The sequence below is a fragment of the Apodemus sylvaticus genome, chromosome 22 (genome assembly GCF_947179515.1).
Source record: "Apodemus sylvaticus chromosome 22, mApoSyl1.1, whole genome shotgun sequence".
Taxonomy (NCBI): Eukaryota; Metazoa; Chordata; class Mammalia; order Rodentia; family Muridae; genus Apodemus; species Apodemus sylvaticus.
Window position 1 is genome coordinate 5,319,169 of NC_067493.1, and position 18,119 is coordinate 5,337,287.

General features: G+C 39.0%; 1 protein-coding gene, 1 long non-coding RNA gene and 1 pseudogene across 3 annotated transcripts; all 3 read left to right on the top strand.

The window, feature by feature from the left end:
• Window positions 1–18,119, top strand: part of LOC127672899 (zinc finger protein 431-like) — a 46,611-nt pseudogene that overhangs the window by 18,445 nt on the left and 10,047 nt on the right.
• On the top strand, window positions 9,529–11,050 carry LOC127673168 (leukocyte immunoglobulin-like receptor subfamily B member 4A). The gene is made up of 5 exons (XM_052168779.1): window positions 9,529–9,559; window positions 9,701–9,736; window positions 9,940–10,224; window positions 10,369–10,671; window positions 11,031–11,050. The coding sequence occupies exons 1-5, from the start codon at window positions 9,529–9,531 to the stop codon at window positions 11,048–11,050; spliced, it is 675 nt and encodes a 224-aa protein (XP_052024739.1).
• LOC127672900 (uncharacterized) lies at window positions 11,308–13,295 on the top strand. Of its 2 annotated transcripts, XR_007975037.1 has the most exons (4): window positions 11,308–11,730; window positions 12,171–12,325; window positions 12,643–12,708; window positions 12,975–13,295. It is a non-coding gene; the product is annotated as an uncharacterized LOC127672900 (long non-coding RNA). The 2 variants fall into 2 exon arrangements; XR_007975036.1 differs by having other exon boundaries at window positions 11,668–12,325.

Below are 18,119 nucleotides of genomic sequence, written 5' to 3' on the forward strand. Positions count from 1 at the left end.
TTGTCTTTTGTACCAATGTGCTCAAGGGTATTTCCCTCTTCCCCTTCTATGAGATTTATTACATCCAGTTTTATACTGAGGTCCTTGATCGATCCACTTGCAGTTTAGTTTGGTGTAGTATAATAAATGAATGAATGAATAAATAAGTTTTTTGGGGGGTTGGTGGATTATTTGGGTTGTCAGTATCTACATTCTTGAAAACTTTGTCAATTTTTAATATTAGCCCTCTGACAAGTTGTACAGAGCCATATTGGGGTGTCATGCCACTTGGTAGGAATTCAACATTGATCAAGGTGAACTTCCTCTCCCAGCCTTTCTTGAGCAGGGATTCCTGTGCTATACAGGATCCTGTTCCACCTAGGGTGGAGTGCTCAGAGTGAAGGTGACATGCATTGTTCCTCCAGGTCTAAGGATCCCTGAATTAAACATTTGACCTACCCAGCTGCCTGAGCAGTGTAGCCAAGAACCACCAGACCACTTCCTTCCTGTACTCCTGGGTTGGGAAGGGAAAGGCATGCTGTGCTTGGTGCTTTCAGACAGGTCCATGATCACCAGGGTCTCCTTCTGATTCCCACCTTGGTTTGTTTACTTTAAAACTTCATTAAACAGGATAATGTAAGGCCATTTTCATGCAATGGCAAAATATATGTCAGTGTATCATAGAACACACAATCATGACTAGTTGCAAGAAAAGTAAATGCAATGTATATTTCTGATTTAAATAACCTTTCCAAAACCCAAACTCCATTCCCTGGGAGATTTGGAATACCTCTGTGAACTAGTCATTTGACTCCTCATGTCCAAGGTACTAATTTAAATTGGGATACTTGTTTGAATTCTTTTCAGATTGTGGTTCAACTTCACCTAGTGGTCTGTGCTGACTGGGATTGTTTGTCACCATGACACAAGCTGCAGTTATCACACACATAAAAGGAGCCTCCCTTGATGAAATGCCTCCATGATATCCAGCTGTAAGGCATTTTCTCAATTAATAATCAAGAGGGGAGGGTCCAGTCCTTTTTGGGTGGTGCCATCCCTAGACTGGTACCCGTGGATTCTATAAGAAAGCAAGCTGAGCAACCCAGGGGAAACAAGCCAGTAAACAGCACCCTTCCATGGCCTTTGCGTCAGTGACTGCCTTCGAGTTCCTGCCCTGCTTGAGTTCCTGTCTGAACTTCCTTTGATGGTGAACAGCAATGTGGAAGTGTAAGTTGAATAAGTCCTTTCCTTCGTTTATAAGTTTGGATTCTCTAGAGTCAAAGAATGTATGGGAAGTCTCTATGTAGTTAGGGAATTTGTCTATAGTCAAGCTCCCAAATAATTCCCTTGAAGTCTCACTGAAATTTTCATTAACTTCAATGTGCTTACTAGGACTCTGATTAGTCATTTTGCAAACAACTTATTTGCCTACAAATCAATGACTCTATTCAGAACTAAAGAGGTGTCATACTATTGTCTTGATTTTAATGTTACCATAAATTTGAAATACAGAATTTTAAAATCTTTGATAGTTTGAAATACTTGTACATGAGAACAGGACATACTGACAACAACAATCATAACCACAGTTATCACATCTCTACAAACTTCAGAGTAGTAAGGTCAATTATTCTGAAGCTGTTCACTTTCAATTGAATTTTACACTAACACTCACAAAACACCATTTTATTAAACAGGTTTCTTAATGTATGTTAACCATTATGTGCATTACTTCAATGTATCCCATTATTCCAAATTAAAGCCTTAAGTGTGTGGTTAAGAAGTGATACATATTCAATGTTTTCCTTGCAATTTGAAATCTCATTCTTCATTGAAGTTTACTTAAAAAAAGATGTTTTGTATGTTACTTTAGTCTGTCTGGATATAATTATAAATTATGAATACTAACTTTTGGCCTAATTTAGGAAGCATGGTTTCTTTTTAAAGATACTTTATTAATTCCTTGAAAATTTCATGCAATGTATTTGAACATAGTTCTATACTTTCCACAGCTTCGCCCAAATAGTCTCTTATCTAGACACACTTTAAGAGCTTCTTTGAAGATAAAATGTCTTGACTAAAATTATACCTTTATTTCTTTGTTAGAATATGTTGACTGACTTATCTCCTTGACAATTTATCTATTTTAACAGAAAAAAATATGCACAAATTACTTATTTTATATATCTCAGAAGTAGCACATCATACCTTCTTTATTTCCACAGCACTTAATCTATTAATACAATCTAATATAACAATGTTACTACCAACATCTTCAAATGTGATCAAATTAAAAAGATGTGTTTCTACATTCCTATTATCCTGTGAGAATTCATCAGTATTGTCCTTGTCACAGTAAAAGCAATGCTTCTACCTTGATCATCATATTCTTTTCTACAAAGTTGTTGCCATGAATGGTATTGCTCTATCCTGAAATATTTAATATTTGTTAATATTTTGTGGTATACTCCTATTTACAAACCACTCAGTACTTTTATATTATTCATCATGCATCATTAAGCTCTAATATGAGATGTGACCAAATGCACTCTTATTTGTAATTATTTTCACTCTTAACATGTAATAGGGTAAACAAAGAACCAGTACAGAATTTTAAGAGGAAAACTATCGAACCAACTTTATATGTCTAGTCAGTTCTATGTGGGATATCATTATGAAGTTCATAAATAAATATTATTGCTGATTTTTACTTTTGTTGTATTATTATTTCACATATTGATATGATGGATTTAGTCATTGAAAGCATGTTGTTTTCTTACACCATATTCCTTCTCTTAAAATTAGATACACAGATGAGATAGGAGTCTTACTGGAGAAGACTGGAAGCTTTCTCAACTGTTAATTAAACATGAATAAAAGGAGCTTGTGAGGAAGAATGCACTGTGTACGCTCAATCAGCTAATGATAACAAGGAACACGCGTTTTATGAATTTCACAGATGGTGGAACTTAGAGTTGCGGTATTTCTTGTCTCACTCACTCATTGCAAAAGCTATCTATTTTACTTCAATCCAAAATCTCCCTTAGAGTTCATTATACATAGAGACACAGAGAATAGAAACTCCAGTGGCTGCCATCTAGACCAAATCCACATCTATAACACAAGAGCTCTATAAATCTCAACATGAGACACAAAAATCAACACTAATCATATCTGAAGTCTTTATTCAGTTTAAAATATAAAAAATCTCATTAATGATGGCTAACAAAATAAGCAAAGAAAGCAATGACATGCAATATCACTGCTTCTTGCTGCTTTCTCATACAGGATGGGAAAAGCAGGACACAAATAATTCTTGCTTGGTAAGCCAACAACACCAAGAAGGACAATAACTCCATGTTACATTTTGATGACTGAAAATAATCAATGCTTATATTATTATTATTTCTTTAATAAATTTATTAGTTTTTTTTCACTGTAACTCCAGGGTTCTATTGCTCCTCTCCCCTTTTCTCCAAGTCACAGCTTCACAAATCACTCCCCCATTACATCCTAGCCTTTAGCCTGACAGTAAAAGACCCCCTTAGGTACAATGAAGCCCTGGGGAATAAATTCTAAGCAAGACAAATCATGTCCTTTCCCAAAGAGGCCCAACAAGGTACCCCAAGTAGAGATAGGAGTTCTAATGGCTGTTTTCAGAGTCAGAGAGGGCTGTGTACTTCTTTTTAATGGATCCATATGATTTGAGTTAAAAGTTGTGGCCTCATTGAGAGAAATGCTGCTAACCCTTGAGAGACTTGAGGTCTCAATGTGTGTAGAGGACTGTTGGGGTGGGAGTGAGGGCTGGAGACATTCTCTTGGAGAAGGGGGAAAGGTATTGGATTGGGAGTAGTCAGGAAGCAGACCAGGAGGGGGATAAAGTCTGGACTGTACAAAAGGATTGAAGTATAAAAATGAACAAATTTTAAAAGGATCCAAATGAAGATGCTGCCGCATATCTGCCACACATGGGCAGCAGACCTGCGTAGACCTCATAGCCATGTAGGCATCACCCCCGAACAAATCACATCTTGATCTGAGCCTCCCACTCCCCTCCTGACTATGTCTCCCAATTAGTTCCCTCCCTCCTTCAGTCTTCCAGTACCATTATATTCCCCCTTCCATGTGAGGCCAAAACATCCTTATTTGTGCCTTCTTTCTTTTACAGTGTCCTTGGGACTATGGAGTGTAACATGTTCATCCTTTGTGTAATGTTTAATATCCACTTATCAATGAGTGCATACCATCTATTTGTTTTTGGGATCATGTTTCCTTACTCTGGATGATATTTTCTAGTGCCACCCATTTTCCTGAGAAATTCATGCTGACCTTGTTTTTAATAAGTGAGAAGTATTATATTGTGTAGCTATACCTGTGGTCCTAACCCACAGAAATTACTGCACTATGTAGCTAATTGTCAGAACATCATGTAATAACCATTGAAACAGCTTCAAGAGACTTGTAAAATCAGTTACATGTGGTTTAAATCATTGTGTTACAATGTAAATTTTTGTACTTTCTGAGTGATTAATGTGTCATATGAGATATGTATTTTCATGGAAAATTTTAGCTTGCTTCTGGAACAATCTTGTGAGTCTCTTGTTAATTGTATATAAGGCCTCCAGGAGAAGAGTGAAAGACTGGAAGCTTTCTTAACTGTTAAATAAACATTACTCAAAGAAGAGTGTGAGGAAAATGTAGTGCAAATAATCTGATATGATATTAAAAAACTTAAATTAAGTAAAGAGTGAAATGTATACTTATACTCAAATATCATATCAGTGCAAATTTTTGTAATTTCACTCCAGATGCCCTATAAATTGCTAAACATCTCTATGATACTTCATAATTCTTATCTTAAAAAAGTGAAATATACTTATAAAGCAAGGGATTCCAATTTGGATAATATAATTTCTGAATTTATAAAATGTAACTGATTATTTCTACTCTCAAATCCATCCATCCTCACCAAAAGCAAATCTCCCTCTCAACCAATGGTTCTTTGTGATTAATTGGGTTTGTATCATAATTGGTATACATATTTCTCAAGCTAACATGAAGGCTCACTGTCTAAAGTCAAGTACATCCTTAAGTATCTATTAGAGACCTGATTACTGAGTAAATCCAATCAGGGAAGCAAACTAGTTTTATAATTTTTGAAAACTCTGCAGTTTTCATGCTATGCTCAAAGCTATGGGTATCCCGCGTTCATAATACTCTAGGTTATCATCTCTACCTCATGAGGTGTTTCATTCTCATCTAGTAAATAAATTCCCCTTGTCTGTCCATGATTACTCTCAAAGTTGTAACCACACGACAACTAACACACACATAATTTACACTAAATATTCCTTCTCTATTTCCTTCACGAGACAAATGCTGGATCATATCTTGGAATAATTTGTGCAATATCATCTCACAATTCCCATTTGCCTCCATGTTTCAATAAAGAAGAAAATATTTATAGCTTGCTCTACTTTCTTTGACATTACAACAGGAGACTGCTCATTTATTCCCTAAGTGGTAAGTGATCAGATACAAAGAATGTGGAACCGAAGACTGAGTACAAGAAATCAACAAAACTCAGAACCTGAGTTAGAAGTGAGAGAAAGGGACAATGGCATTGAGAAAAACAGATGTGCAAATGCTTCACCCTTAGGAGGAGTATCTCTGCAAGCATGTTGGTAGTCATGAATGAACATCAGGGACTATTGTAGAAAGAAGGTAAAGGGGCACAAGCAAAATGGTGAATCAAATCATTGAGTCCCAGCAACAGTTCTGAGTACTTTGTTATAGGTAAGGTTGGCAGTCTAGACCAACATGACTGAACGAGAACAAGGGCTGCATAAGATGGTTCTCTCCGAGGGAAGATGGAAGAGAGAACTGGAAAGATGCTCATGGCTTCCAGATTTTCCCAGAGAATATGTGGCCCTTCCCAATTTGGTGCTGGAATTATTATAGATAAATGTCTAACCTTGTGAGCATCATGAAGTCAGTTTTTGGTGTGTGTGATTATTACAGCCATTTATGAAATCCAACTTTAAGGTATGTGGGGCCCAAGAGTAGTATCTTGTGCAGGGTTAGAATAGTATGCTTCTCGCTCAGATCCGATGTTCATTTCTGTCTGGAGTTTATCCTGAAGTTCCTGTGTGAACATTCACTCCATTGACTTCTATGCCTGAAGATGAAATCCTTTCTACATTTCATCCTGTCTCAGTTTAGAGAATTCCCTCCCACCCGTGTTTCAATTCTCCAATTAGATGTTTCATTAATCCTTTTATGGATAAGAGAAAAGGGGATATGAGATCCATTGCTAAACTTGCCCACTGGAGCACACCCACAGTAACTGATCACAAGGTAGGCATGCAGTCAGTGGATTCAGCAAAATACCTCTCCCAGGTTCTGTTATTCTAGGCCTTCTGTTGGTCAGATCCTTCATATCTATTCTTATATTTTTTAAAGCATTTATACATTTCATTTGTTTTATGAAGTGACAAAATTAATATTTTCTGGGACACAGATTGACTATATTATAGACATTCATTGTGTAAGGAAAAATTAAAGGTAATTAATATATCTCTTAACATAGAGATAAAACATTACATCTATGAATGCAGACACTTGAATGCTATGTAGGTTTTATTGTCCCTAACATGTGACACATTGAGCAATACATCTATGAAGTGTATGCTTCCTGAGGAGTAAAATTTTATAGTCCCTGTGTGATTCCTTCCTCAGCCCACAGGTCACATATCTGTCATTTTCAACCTGTTCCTAAGTGTTTGGCACCTTTAGGCTCTGCACAAAAGTTTTTCTCTGCAGTCATCCTATTTTCCATCAACCAATCAAAGAATTCTCTAGAAGTCATGCTATAGGAATTATGATATTTTATTATATAATTTTGTTTCCTTCATTTATTTCAGGCATTGCCCTCTGTGTGTCAATAAACAGTTCAGTTTTATTTCCCTGCATTTGGATAACAGTTGTTCAGAATTAAGTGTTCTTTTAGGTAGATTTTTCCTTTGATTAGTATTAAGGGTTCTTTCTTATACTCTTTGATAACTTTCAGTTCAAATTTGATTTTTTTATATTAGCATGGCTAATCCAGCTTGTTAATTTGGGCCATTTGCTTGGAATTTTTTCCATTACTTTACTCTAAGGTAGTGTGTGTCTTTGTCCCTGAAGTGCATTTTCTGCATTCAGCAAATACTGAGCCCTGTTTACATATGCAGACTGTTAATGTACGTTTTTTACTAGTGAATTGAGTCCATTGATGGACATATTAAGGTAATAGTGATTGTTACTCCTTGTTATTTTTTGTTGTTACAGGTGAAAACGTCTTTGTGTGGGTATCTGCTTTTATGTTTGTTGAAAGAAGATTACAATCTTGCTTTTTCAAGGGGGTACTTTCCCTCCTGGTGCATTTTTTTCTATTATCCTTTGTAGGGCTGGATTTGTGAAAATAAATTGTGTAAATTTTATTTTTTTAATTTCATGGACTGCCTTGGTTTCTCCATCTAAGGTGATTGAGAGTTTTGATGCATGTAGTAGTCTGCAGCAAACATTACATCTGTGTTCTCTTAGAGTCTGTATGAGATCTGCCCAGGATCTTCTAGCTTTCATCATCTCTGATGAGATGTCTGGTGTAATTCTGATAGGCCTGTGCTTATAAGTTATTTGCCCATTACTGCTTTCAATATTTTTTTTTTTGATTAGTGCATTTGGTGTTTTAATTATTATGTTACAGGAGCACTAGTACAGTCTTTTTGGAGTCCCGTGTGCTTCTGAAATGTTCATGAACATCTCTTTCTTTAGGTTAGGAAAGTTTTCCTCTATTATTTTGTTGAAGATATTTATGGACCCTTCATTTTGAGAGTCTTCACTTTCCTTGATACCTGCAATACTTAGGTTTGGCCTTCTCATTGTGTCCTGGATTTCCTGGATGATTTGGGTTAGGAGCATTTTGCATTTTGAAATTTTTGACTGTTTTAGTTTCCTCTTTAAGAACTTCTACCTGTTTACCTGTGTTCTCCTGTATTTCTTTTGTGGTTTTGTTTTTACAATATTATTGAATTAGATATGTGCTATATTTATATTTCAAATGTTATCTCTTTTCCTCATTTCCCATCCAAAAACCTCTTATCCTGTCCTTTCTTCTCTGCTCAATAACCCACCCACTCCTACTTTCCTTCCACTCAGGGGCTTATTCCCTTCAGAGGTCCAATGGCCACTCCTCTCATTGAGGTCTTAAAATGCAATCTTCTGCTATATATGTAGCTAGAGGCATGGGTCCCTCTATGTGTACACCTTGGATGGTAGTTTAGTCCCTGGGAGCTCTGAGGACATTGGTTGGTTAATATCGTTTTTCTTCATATGGGCTGCAAACCCCTTCATCTCCCTGGTCCCTTTCTCTAGATCCTCCATTGGGGACCCTCTGCTTAGTCCAATGGCTGGATGAGTGCATCTGCCTCTGTATTTGTCAGGCTCTGGAAGAACCTCTCAGGAGACAGACATATCAGGCTTCTGTCAGCAAGCACTTCTTGGCATCCACAATAGTGTCTGTGTTTGGTGACTGTGTATGGGGTGGATCCCCAGGTGGGGCAGTCTCTGGATGGTCTTTCTCTCAGTCTCTGTTCAACAATATGTCTCTGAATCTCCTCCCATGGGTATTTTGTTTCCCATTCTAAGAATGCCTTACAGGAACTTGGCAATTTCATCAGGTCCTATTTCTTTATTCTTGAACTAAAAGAATTAGCTATTAGTGTTCTCTTCAGGAAATTTCCTGTATATTTTCGGTTAGAAATTTTAGACATTTTGAATTTGCATAGACAATTTTGTCACACTCTTCTATGGTATCTCCTTTATCTGAGATTATCCCTTTTTTCTCTTATATATTTTGTTGATGATGTTTACACCTGCAATTCCTGATCTGTTTCCTAGGTTTTTCATTCCCATGTTTGCCTCTATTTGTATTTGTTTTATTGTTTTTACATTCGCTATTTAGGTTTTGGACAGCTTCATTCATTCCCTTCACCTGTTTCATTGTGTTTTGATTGTGTTTCCTGCATTCCTTTAAGGGATTTATTTGTTTCCTGTTGAAGTGCTTCTACCTGTGTATCTTTGTTTTCCTGTATTTCTTTCAGTGAGTTATTTATATCATCCTTAAAGGACTCTGTTATCTTCATGAGATAGGACTTTTGGGTCAGTTACCCAGTAGCCTTTGTGCAGAGGAACTCCTGGGATGTCTTCAGGCTATGGTGTCTTCAGGGGAATGGACTAGCAGGCAATCTGCACCAGCAGAAGTTGCAAGCTGGAAATCTGTGAGGAAGAATATTTCTCTAAACCAAGTGCAGGGACCTGAAAGATTACTCAATCCTCTTTACTGAGAAAAATATAGAAGTTTCTCTTCACATAATAACCATGATGTTGAAAACACATGACAGGAAGGACCTGCACCCAAGATTGTAATCTCTATATCGGCTGACGTTACAGAATATTTGTCAGACTGGCTCAGGAGAACACCTTGGAATATTACCAGGAGTCACCGTGATGATCATGCTCACATTGTTGCTGTACTTTGGTGAGATATGATCGGGGGGAGTGAACACATATGTCTGTATTAGAACCTACTCAACAGCCAGGTTTAATTTCACATGGAAACCCTAGGGATTCCCCTCTGTTTTTCTATGGGAAAATGGTCTAAGAGAAAGTTTTCTTCCAGGTCTTATTGTGGAACCCAGGATGACAGGACAGGCAGGTGAGTGTCTCCAGCTATCCCAGTGTTTGTTCCTTCACTGTGATGAGAAAAGACTCTAATTTACTGTGTAGTGAGCCAATTTGTCACAGTGGTGATGGGGGGAGCGTTAATGCTTTAATATCTTGCTCTAGGGGAGGTTTCTGTGTTAAGATCTGGTGTCTGAAGGAAGATGTCCTGGGACTCAACCTTTGATTTCTTCACAGGACACCTCCCAAAGCCCATCATCTGGGCTGAGCCAGGCTCTGTGATTGCACAACATGCACCTGTGACTATCTGTTGTCAGGGTTCCTGGGAGGCCAAGGCATATCATCTGTATAAAGAGCAAAGTGTAGATCCTTGGGACACTCAATTCCCTCTGGAAACAATGAATAAGGCCAAGTTCAACATTGAACACATGACAACCACCTATGCAGACATCTATAAGTGTTACTATGTGAGTGCTGCTGGATTTTCAGAGCAGAGTGATGCCATGGAGCTGGTGATGACAGGTGAGAGGACACTCAGGGATCCCAGCATGGGCTCTTTCCTCAGAAGGAGGTCTATTCCCCATGAGCTCTTCTCTCACAGTCCAATCTTGGGGGGGCAATGTGGGTAACTTCTGTTCAATTCACATCCTACCCCTTTTATCCTAGGAGCGTATGAAAAGCCCAGCCTGTCTGTCTGGCCCAGCAATAATGTGAACTCTGCAGTTTCAATCCCATTTCAGTGTAGTTCGTCTATAGGATTTGACAGATTCATTCTGATCCAGGAAGGAAAACACCGCCTCTCATGGACGCTGGACACACAGCATCAGGCCTATCCGCCATTCCAGGCTACTTTTGTTCTGGATGCTGTTACTCCCAACCACAATGGAACGTTCAGATGCCATGGCTTTTTTAGGACTGCACAACAGCTGTGGTCAAAATCAAGTGACCCCCTTGACCTCATAGTCTCAGGTAAGCACCTCCCTCACATAATCACTTAGTGTTTTGGGCTACTTGAGTCCATTTCCTAAGATGATCTCTGGCCTACAATAAGAGGGAGGAAGCTGTCAGGTTAAAAACAGGGTTCAGTTTAAAAGTCATTCACCCTTCAATATTGGAGTTGTAGTCCGAATCCCCTGATACAAAAGCCTTCCTCCTTGTCTCATTGTAATTTAGCAGAGGCAGTTGACCAGCTCACACAATTGACAAAATGAACCATCTTCAGTGGAAGACAGATACTGTACATTTCCTTTTTTTATTTCTTAAAATCATGTGCCTAGACTCATGGTAATGGGTGTACACCAGAGGCTTTTCGTACCTGCTTTGCACAGATTCTTTGAGGCAGTTATGAGTCCCTCAGGGTCTCCATACACCCATATAGCCAATGATAAGGATTTGGATCGGATTGAAGGGCCGAACTGTGATCTTCACAGAGATCCAATAACCCAGAGCCAAAAGAATATCTTGTCTACAATAGGGAGGTATCCTTTTGTAATTAGTGTCCAGATTGAGATAGAAAGAAACAGGGCACAGTAAAATGTTGTGAACTGTAATGTACACCTCTCCTTCAAACTCTGGCAGAAACCAAGGACCCGTCCCCTTCGCCCATTGAAGATGGTAAGTGAGACCCGCCTGGCAGTGAGTATAACAAGAATTGAGATCACTATGAATTGGCGAATCCACCTCTGAATTTGAGAAAGTGAGAGATCTGGACTTATTTCCAAATGAGATGATGTGTTCCTTACACAGCTCAGGAACAATATCTCTGTCTACCTAAATTTCAGAACCCGCTTTACAAGAAGTTCTGGCACTTGGGTTCCTGAAATTTCTGATAAAGTTTCTTCCTCAGCTCCAGCTCCTTAGACAAATTTTACTAAATAATAATGGAAGATAAAAATGTTGCTTAGATATTCAGCAATGGGGAAAAACCACATTCTCTGAGTCCCTTACATAATTTCTGCTCCAGTACAGGAACATCTGTGCTCACACCTTCAGTTACTCCCTGTGCTTCTCGTGGGTGTGACATCCCAGGTGAGGAAGGAGTCCCTTCCATGGAATCCCAGTACTGAAATGACTACCACCCCCTTTGCCACAAGGAAGGTGACACGAGACACTGAGTGGACTCAGAGCCGAGGCTAGACCATCACCTGCTTTCATGCTCAAAGTGTCGTGAGAAGGCTAGAAATCAAACACTGAGTTTGACTTATTTTTATGTATTATTATCATCATCATTATCATTATTATTTTAATTTTTTACATATTTTTATGCTTCTGACATTCATTCTAAATGACTTGGGCATATTGAACTTGTCTCCGTGAGCCTTAATATTCTAACCTACAGCTCACTGGGAAAAACATACAATTCCAGGTTGAGTGATTGTGATATTGTGGGTCATGCATTGGCTGGGCACATCATAGGTGCTCGGGTAAGGAATATCCTTCTCTCATGCCTGACGTCACTTCTGCCTAAGGACTGGAAACACACTGGAAGGTTTTGACTGGAGTCCTGGCATTGTTCCTCTTCCTGCTTTTCTTCCTCCTGCTCTGTCTCATCCTCATCCGACACCGACGTTGGTACAAAAAGAAGGCTGAGGACACGGCTGGAGCCGAGGGAAATGGAATCAGGGTGAGAATAAAAAGTGGTGAACATGAGGTGGAAGCTTCCAGACTCTCCCACGTTCTGGGGTAGCCTTGGAAACGTGTGGTGTGATTAAAATCCTAAAGGAACTCTCTGGCTGAATGAGATGCCGGATGGAGGCGGGAGTAGTATCACTCCTGGTCATTCTCCTTCCTCACAGGCTTCACTCCTGGTCGTTCCCCTGCCTCATATGCTTCACTCCTGGTCATCCCCCTCCCTCACATGCTTCAGTCCTGGTCATCCCCCTGCCTTGCACACTTCAGTCCTTCATCCCCTTCATTCACCTCATTGTCTCCTTGCTGCAGACCCCACCAGATGAGGAAACGCAGGGGATCGTGTACGCCCAAGTGAAACCCTCCAGGCTTCGGATGGTAGGGTTACATTCTTTCCAAACTTTTCCCTCAGGTTTATCCCAAGACACACCCACAGCCGGCCACGCCCCATAAGTCACTAACACTAGACACACACCTTCTTCCAACCCTGTCCCACTCCAGGATATGACATCAAAGGCACGGCCACCCCAAGTCACATCCATACCCAAGACACGCCCACACCAGAAACATGCTTACAACTGAGCCACACCCCATGAGTTACTAACATTAAACACACATCTTCTTCCAACCCCATCCCACTCCAGGACACAACATCCAAAGAGACTGAGGATGTGACCTATGCCCAGCTGTGCAGCCGGACACAGGAAGAGAACCACAGCTGAGACCAGCAGGCAGCCATCCTGGGAATAAGGCCCACACCCCACATCCCACGAATGAGAATGAGGGATTTTCTGAGAAGACATTTGTTCCCAGTGGACTTGGTTTGACAGATAGGAGCCATCATGACTCCCTCAGGTGTCATCAGAAGCTTGTCAGAATTGTGGGAATGTGCTTCTTACCTTTTCAGAGGCAACAAAAGTCCTCATGTCTTTTAAATAAAGCCAAACCCTTCTCAATAAATGCCATACCAGCTCTGGTGGAGTCTGTATGACATGGCAGAAGTCATGTTGTCAAGCCAGAGCTGTGTGTGTTCCTCAGAACTTAGCCCGAGGAGGTCCCTGGCTTCCTGCTTCTGCAAGTTGTTCTAGAGCATTGGACAAAGTCTGTGGATTTGGGTGCTGTGCCTTGTCGTTCTGTGTTTAGAGTTAAGTGGGAGGGAAATGAGACATGTGGAGATGTAATGAATCAGGTACAACAGGAAGAGTTGTTTGTGAAAAATCCAGACATAGTGGATGGTGAAAGGATCAAAGTTCAACAGCTGGTAGGGAAAGGCCAGGACGGTGTGTCAGAAGTTAAGGAAGATAGTGTGAGAATTCCAACAACTATAATGTATGTTAGGAAGCGTTACTTACTCAGAGGAAGCATTACTTACTCCAGTGAATAGGGAAACTCCACAGAGGCTCAGGACAACAGCCCCTCCAATGCGACATACAGGAGTTCACACCGTGTTCCAAACTGGCCTGACTGACCATAAAATATTAATGAAATTTACAAGCTAGAGCAAATTTGCTCAGACTGCAGCTTTTAGAATTCTTAGAGTGACATCAATTTTGTGATGATTAACCACTTTCTGGTTAACAAAAAGGTTCCAAAATATACTTCCTGCTCTGTCCTTTTTAGTTTCAAGTTACCAAGCAAACATGTAACCACCCCCCATTTGATCATCACCTGATATAACCTGGCATGAAGTCAAAAAGTAGTTCCTAAATCATGTGTCTATATCTGAGAGGTTTGCAGAAGAAAGATTGCAGCAGCATTTTGGTGTGTTGTGTCTGTCACTAATTACCTACCTGAGTACTGGTACCCTGCTTCTCCCACAGGAGGAGACAGGATTGGGTCTCTCCTTGGAAAGAGAGCTTGTCTGTCTAAGCCTGGAAGATTAGAGGGACATTTAAAAGGGACATCCCTTTTGTCATGGAAGGTCTCAGAGTATATTCAGGAAGTACATCTTGCTGACACCTGACTACTTACAAGGAAGGCTACAGGGGATTGACTGGCATGGCCTTGTTAGACACAGAATGAGATGGAAAGGGACAGCACCCACATGCATGGGCCCCCAGGAGTGTTGAGAGTTGATGTGGGTGTAAATCATCTTCATGTAATAATGTACATATTTTTATATTCCTCCTTTGAGGAATGTCCTTCCTGTTAATGTTAATGACTCCATGATAATCAAAGCTAGCAGGAGTACAGAGACAAGGGATGGCTAATTTCTCAGCAAATGGTAAAGCCTGGGACTTTCTGGACAGCCTTTTAGACAATGGGAATTGCTTTAAAAATATGACTTGGAAAATAGAAAATTTCTCAACTATGTGAAAATATAAGGAGGCAATATGAATTGTATAAGAGATTTCATGAAACTAAAGTAACAAAAGCAGCTGAAAAGTGTTCCAATTTGTTGGAATCATAGAAAAGAAATAAAGAGATTTAGGTATTTTTTTCTTAAAAAGGCAGTCAGACTACTGTGTTCATAATCCTCATGGAAGAGTTCAAGGTTCCCACCCAGCTGTAGTAGAAGTTGTAATTTCTAGAAAGGGTAACCACAGCTTCCTTATTCTTTGTGCTTGACAGAGGAAAGCAGATCTCTATATTATTTTGCAAACTTAAAGGGAAACATGTGCATGATGTCTTTTAAATAGCAAGGGGCTATGTTCACAGGATGCTGATTTATATTACAACCAAAATGAGAGCAGGATCAATTAATTGGATTTATATGTAAAATAAGAGATTGGCTTATGAGATGTGAGAGAAAAAGTATCAAGAAAAGGTTTTCAGAATAGCAAGAGAGAAGTGCTTGGAGAACTGTCACAGGCAGCATATAGAGTGAAAGAGAGCTGCCTGGAGATCGTCAGAAAAAAATAACTGATCAGAGAGAAAGAAAATAGAAGAAAAAGAAAGCATCTGGTAAAGCTTTCTTGAGCAGAATATAGGCCACCAGCTTTCACCCACAATTCTAGGCTTTTGTTTTTCTACTATCAGACTTAACCTCCAGGTTAAGGAGGCAGATTTTGTAACTCTTGACTTTTGAGCTGACCCTGACAAAGAAAAGACACTTTAGAAACTTTGTAAGACTACGTTTAAGACACACTACCAAGGAACTAGTATACTGAGTAGGTCTCCATGTCTACATTAACACCTGGAAGGAGCTTGGGCCTGACTGTGACTTTTGCATAAATCCTCAGTATAATGTGAGGCTGCTTTGGATAATGCTCCTAGATGAATAGATTAACCTGGGCTCTTCTCATGGCACATGTGCAGGTATAGAATAGTTCGATATCAGACTTTCCCAGACTGATATGTCCTTATTACACACTGTGGAGTCTATCAGGTACCTAAATATTGTCAATCTTGAGAGCATTCTTTCAACCATTCTCTATGTTAGCCAATATATGGATGGACAAATTCCAAGGTAAATGCCGTTATTCAATCTACTCTGTAATTTTGTAGATTATGAATGGGATTCTAGACCTGCAACTCATTGATAGGGTATTTGGAAGGCATGTACAATGCCCTAGAATCAATCCTACAAACACACATACATATACACATAACATACACAAACATATACACATACACACTGGAAGGTTTTAACTGGAGTCCTGGCGTTGTTCCTCCTCCTGCTTTTCCTCCTCCTGCTCTGTCTCATCCTCATCCAACACCGGCGTTGGTACAAAAAGAAGGCTGAGGACGCGGCTGGAGCCTAGGGAAATGGAATCACGGTGAGAATAAAAAGTGGTGAACATGAGGCGGAAGCTTCTAGACTCTCCCACGTTCTGGGGTAGCCTTGGAAACGTGTAGTGTGATTAAAATCCTAAAGGAACTTGCCTGAACCAAGAAGAAAGACTGCCTCCCCACCATCAACACCCAAAAGCTGATATTCTTGTTAAACTACTTCTTGAGTACATAAATTTATATAGTACATTATTACATTTATTAAATTATTAATGTAATTTATTAAATTACATTCCCCTAGCATATAAGCAAGTAAAGTAAGTTAATGTAATAGCACATAAATCATCTTAATCGTACATAAGTCCCTTCATAACATGAATATTATTTAATTATATTTATAATTAATGCTCAATAGACATATCTGCGTTATCATACATACACCATTCTGTCATAAACTCTTCTCTTCCATATCACTATCCCCTTCCCCATTTGGTCTATTAATCTACCATCCTCCATGAAATCATCAACCCGCCCACCCATGCCCCTCTTCTCGCTCCGGGCCCATAACACTTGGGGGTAGCTAAACTGAATCTTTATCAGACATCTGCTTCTTACTTCAGGGCCATTGATTGCGTTATCGCCCATACGTTCCCCTTAAATAAGACATCTCGATGGTATGAGTCTAATCAGCCAAGATTTCCATAACTGTCTTGGGCAGTTGGTATTTTTTTATTTTTAGGATGCTGTGACTCAGCATAGCCGTCAAGGCATGAGGGGCAACTTATCATGTAGCTGGACATTAAGTGAAGGATCATTAGTCCACATAACCAAATCATCGAAGTCTAATATCTTAAAGCTTTTTAGACATATTACTTTATTTCACTTAATTTCTATAATTAAAAATTTTAATATTAATGGATTTATTCTCCAAACCCCCACCGCCAACTTTAATGCCAAACCCCCAAAACATTAAAGAACTTTTAACTTAATTCCCTTAAGATATTTTCTATTCTAGTAGTTCACGAAAAAAGACTTATATTTTAGTATTAGAAAACTTTTTATTAAAATTTTTTCATCCCTACCAAAACTAACTTTACAGAAAATCTCCTGACATCAAGCTTTATCTAAGTTAATGTAGCTTAATAACAAAGCAAAGCACTGAAAATGCTTTGATGGATATTATTATCCCATAAACATAAAGGTTTGGTTTAGGTTATTTTACTATTATTATTTTCTAACTAATTCTTCAATTTTAACACATATCTATATATATTTCTTCAATATTACTTGAATATTAGTTAAGAGAAACTTTAATTTTATCAGAAAACATTTCTATTTAATTTTTCAATTATTTAGAGATGTTTTTATGTACACAATACTATCTGAATAATTTCCCATGAAAAATTTTAACACTACTTTTCTATACACTGCTTCAATTTTATCAGAAATATTTTCCATGAAAATCATTAATTTAATAAGAAAATGTTTATAAGTGCTTGAAATAGTAAAGATGATTTATCTTTTACCATTATTATTTTCCAACAGATTCTTCAATTTTAACACTTTATTTTTCAATTTTTTCCTAAAATTGAGTTTGCATACACAGTTAGTTTTCTTTGTCAACTTTTTATGTGTATTTATTTTCAATGCCAAATCTTAATTTTAAATATATTTTCTGTATATTTCTTCAATTGTATAAGAAGTATTTTCCATGAAAGCCATCAATTTGATTAGATTTTTTTTACATGGTTTGTCAATCAGTTTTGATGTATTATCTATGTGTACACTTTCATGTGTATTATTTTACATCAAATTCTTCAATTTTAACACATATATTTATATATTTCTTCAAATTCAGTGAAAATGTCACATTGGCATCACTGTCAGTCACTCAGAGATGGCTGGCCCTGCGCCTGACGTCACGCCAACCCCGCCCCTCGCCCATCTATCTCAGCCCCCGGTGGGAGCCATGTTGGATTCCCTGACTGTCACCCAGCAACCGCTGGCCGCGCCCCCTGACATCACCCGCGCCCTGCCCCCTCCCCGTGACCATGCATCTCAGCCCCTGGTGGGCGCCATGTTGGCGTCCCTGTCCATCACCCAGGAACCGCTGGCAC